At 39.4% G+C, this 3,798-nt stretch overlaps 1 protein-coding gene across 4 annotated transcripts in view; it reads right to left on the bottom strand.

The window, feature by feature from the left end:
* Positions 1-1,815: 1,815 nt before the first annotated feature.
* LOC115223858 (regulator of nonsense transcripts 2) overlaps positions 1,816-3,798 on the bottom strand; it is a 107,268-nt gene continuing 105,285 nt past the window's right edge. For all 4 annotated transcript variants that reach the window (XM_036513028.1, XM_036513031.1, XM_036513030.1 and 1 more), the window contains one exon: positions 1,816-2,266. In XM_036513028.1, the coding sequence (XP_036368921.1) occupies positions 2,257-2,266 (10 nt within the window). In that variant the 3' untranslated portion in view covers positions 1,816-2,256. The remainder of the gene's footprint in view (positions 2,267-3,798) is intronic.

Below are 3,798 nucleotides of genomic sequence, written 5' to 3'. Positions count from 1 at the left end.
TATATGCTTATAAGTATATATACATGTGCACAGGTATATGTACACTTTTACATATATACATGTTTATATATATATATATATATATAAACATGTATATATGTACATACACACATGTACATATATGTGTATCCGTATGTATGTATAGGTCTAAATATGCATGCATATAAATTGTATATATCTGTTAAGACGTGTGTGTGGGGGGGGGGTAGCAAGTGGTTTTTTTCAAAGCATGGCTTGTGCGGCCTTGGTAGTCTTAGCTGCAAATACATAGATACATAATGACAAGGAGAACAAAAGTGAGAGGAGAAGAGAAGGCATCTCGGCCCTGCTTCTTAAAACGCACTCATTTCATATCTAAAAACATATTACATACACACAGATGGCCTTGAGAGAGAGAGAGAGACAGAGTGCAAGAGAAAGGCAGACTAAGAGAAGAATTACCAAAAGAAAATAGCTGGTCAGTCTGGTGTGTCACAAACCAGCTGGTTGAAGTGATGTCACCCTGGACAGTGTGAGGTGGTCATCTGCAACTTTTCTGAAGAGTAACTATCAAAAATAATACCGTGGAAGGACAAGATGGTGTGTGTGAGTGGCATAAATTTGAAAAATTGTATGCAATATGGGAGGAATGGTAATCTGGTCTCGTGTGTTTTTTTCGCTTGTCATTCACTGAGTACAAATTTAAGAGATCTGAGGTATACAAGCAAAGCTGAACAAGTCGGTTCTAGATATGGGAGGAGAGAGGGGTCACTTTGTCTTGAGGCATACATGCAATGAGTTTGGGTCATCTTTTACTGAAGAAGATACCACATCTATGGAAAATGTAAAGGTCAGTTTTTAAGCATATAATCCAAATGTTATGTCACCAAGCATCTTTAGACATATATATATATATATATATATATACATACATACATATACACACATGCAAATGTGTCTATATATATATATCCGTAATAATGAAGGGTGAAATTAATTAATTTGGAATAATTATCAATTACACCAAGTAGTCTTCGGCATGTAAAAGCCTCATTCGAGGAAAATTTAAGTAATACTAAGCAATAAAGGGTTTAGCAACGAATTGCCTTACCACATACCGAATTTAGAAATAGCAGTCAAAGAGTTATAGCTATTTCTTCTACTAAAAAGAAGAAATAGCTATAACTCTTTAGTAGAAGAAATAGCTATAACTCTTTGACTGCTATTTCTAAATTCGGTATGTGGTAAGGCAATTCGTTGCTAAACCCTTTATTGCTTAGTATATCTATATATATATATACATATATATATATATACACACATGCAAATGTGTCTATGAAAGACGTTTAGTCATTGGGAAAAAGTGTGGAGGGGTGGTCATTGTTTTTAAGAATTTATGCCATATTTGTGTGTAAGGGTGACATAGGAAGTAATTTTTTTTTATCTCCAACAAAATTTCCATTCAATTCTTGCAAAAAAAAAAACAAAAAAAAAACGAAAAACAAAAAGAAAATGTTAAAAAAAAATTCTAATCCTCCCCATATCCGTCCCAAAGTTGTTTGGTATACTTGTGAAAGGGAAGCAGGAAGGATGGAGTGGGGGTGGGTGGATTCGAGGGGGGGTGTCTGTTGGTTTTAAGAACTGTCATTTCAAACTACATGTGAAGAGGAGGAAACATGTAGAGGTGAGGTGAGGTGAGGTGAGGTGGATGGATGGGTGGGTGAGGTCGAATCTTTTGAAAAGCTGTGAAAAGATAAAAGAAAAAAAATGTGTAAAAAAAAAAAAAACAAAAAGAAAAATAAACAAAAACCAGATTCTGGCAGAGATTTTCATTTTATAAAAAGACAAAAAAAGTTTGTTGTGATTTGTGAGAGGAGAAAGAGGGAGGGGGTGTGTCTATATGTCTGTATGTGATGTGTGTATATATTATATCTTATCTTGTGGTGGTGGTGGTGGTGGAGGAGGAGCAACCTCACTGTCACCTTTGCTTTGGCTGCTTTTTCAGTAAAAGGCCGTGTTTGCTGGTTGGCACAACACACACATACACACACACACACACAGCACAACGCAGCACTGCACTGGTAATGCACTGCATTGTACTGCACTGTCGCTGCTGCTGCTGCTGGCCGCCATTGCCTTTTGCTGCTCTAACTGCTCTGCATTGCCGCCACTACAGCCAGAAATATCGGTTTAGTGAAGTCAGCTGGCAAACAGGCACAATAACCGTTGTTGGCCTGGACGAGTAGTCGTAGACTTTCCTCAAGCTTGATAGTTCCTTCAACGCTCCCTGGAAATAAAAAGAAAAAAAAAAAAAGAAGGGAAATGATAATAAATGTAATTCTCTTCAGAAAATTTGTAAACCAAAAAAAAAAAAAAAAAAAAAAAAAAAAAAATCAAAATCTAAAGGCGGTGCTCCAGCATGGCCGCAACCAAATGACTGAAACGAGTAAAAGAGTAAAAGAGAGAGTAAAATATAGGCGCAGGAGTGGCTGTGTGGTAAGTAGCTTGCTAACCAACCACATGGTTCCGGGTTCAGTCCCACTGCGGGGCATCTTGGGCAAGTGTCTTCTACTATAGCCCCAGGCCGACCAAAGCCTTGTGAGTGGATTTGGTAGACGGAAACTGAAAGAAGCCCGTCGTATATATATATACATATATATGTGTGTGTGTGTGCGTGTATGTTTGTCCCCCTAGCATTGCTTGACAACCAATGCTGGTGTGTTTATGTCCCCGTCATTGCGGTTCAGCAAAAGAGACCGATAGAATAAGTACTGGGCTTACAAAAGAATAACTCCCGGGGTCGAGATGCTTGATTAAAGGCGGTGCTCCAACATGACCGCAGTCAAAATGACTGAAATAAGTTGCGAGAGAGAGAGAGAGAGAGAGAGAGAGCAAGCTGAATACTAAAAGATTAAAGCAGATGTCTGAATTTGATCTTAAAACACCACAAAGTATCCAATCCCAGGTTCAATTCCTACCTGATCCACCACTTTCAGTTGGTGCATTTTTTTTTTTTTTTTTTTTTGACCCCAAAAAGGATGAAAAGCAAAAGTTGACTTAGGTGGATTTTCGAACTCAGTATAGAGAGAATCTGAACAAATACCACGACACATTCTGCCTGACACTCTACTGACTCTTGCCAATTTTTCATCTTTCTGGTACTCTTAAGAAATAGTTAGAAAATAAATAACATTGGCCGTAGCCAGTACCGCATCGACTGGCCTCCGTGCTGTGGGCACGTAACAAACGCCATCCGATCGTGGCCGTCTGCCAGCCTCGTCTGGCACCTGTGTCGGTGGCACATAAAAAACACTATCCGAGCGTGGCCGTCTGCCAGCCTCGTCTGGCACCTGTGTCGGTGGCACATAAAAAACACCATCTGAGCGTGGCCGTTCGCCAGCCTCGTCTGGCACCTGTGTCGGTGGCACATAAAATCACCCACTACACTCTCGGAGTGGTTGGCGTTAGGAAGGGCATCCAGCTGTAGAAACACTGCCAGATCTGACTGGCCTGGTGCAGCCTTCGGGCTCCCCAGACCCCAGTTGAACCGTCCAACCCATGCTAGCATGGAAAGCGGACGTTAAACGATGATGATGATGTTTTGTAGGGGTTTTTTTTTAATAAACAAATAACTCTTCCATGATTTAATGCTTTACAATTAAAATGAAAATATTGATGTTTAATGAAAACTGATACTCTGAAATGATTTTTTTTTAAAAAAAAAGGTAAATTGTTTCTAATGTAGATGATAGACTATAAAGTGATGGGGTGGGGGGAAGAAAGGATTGAGGGGATTTAATCAACCTGAGTACATGACTA

This window comes from Octopus sinensis, linkage group LG24 (assembly GCF_006345805.1).
Source record: "Octopus sinensis linkage group LG24, ASM634580v1, whole genome shotgun sequence".
Taxonomy (NCBI): Eukaryota; Metazoa; Mollusca; class Cephalopoda; order Octopoda; family Octopodidae; genus Octopus; species Octopus sinensis.
Note: the sequence above shows the minus strand (reverse complement) of the source record. Positions and strands in the feature narration are given on the sequence as shown.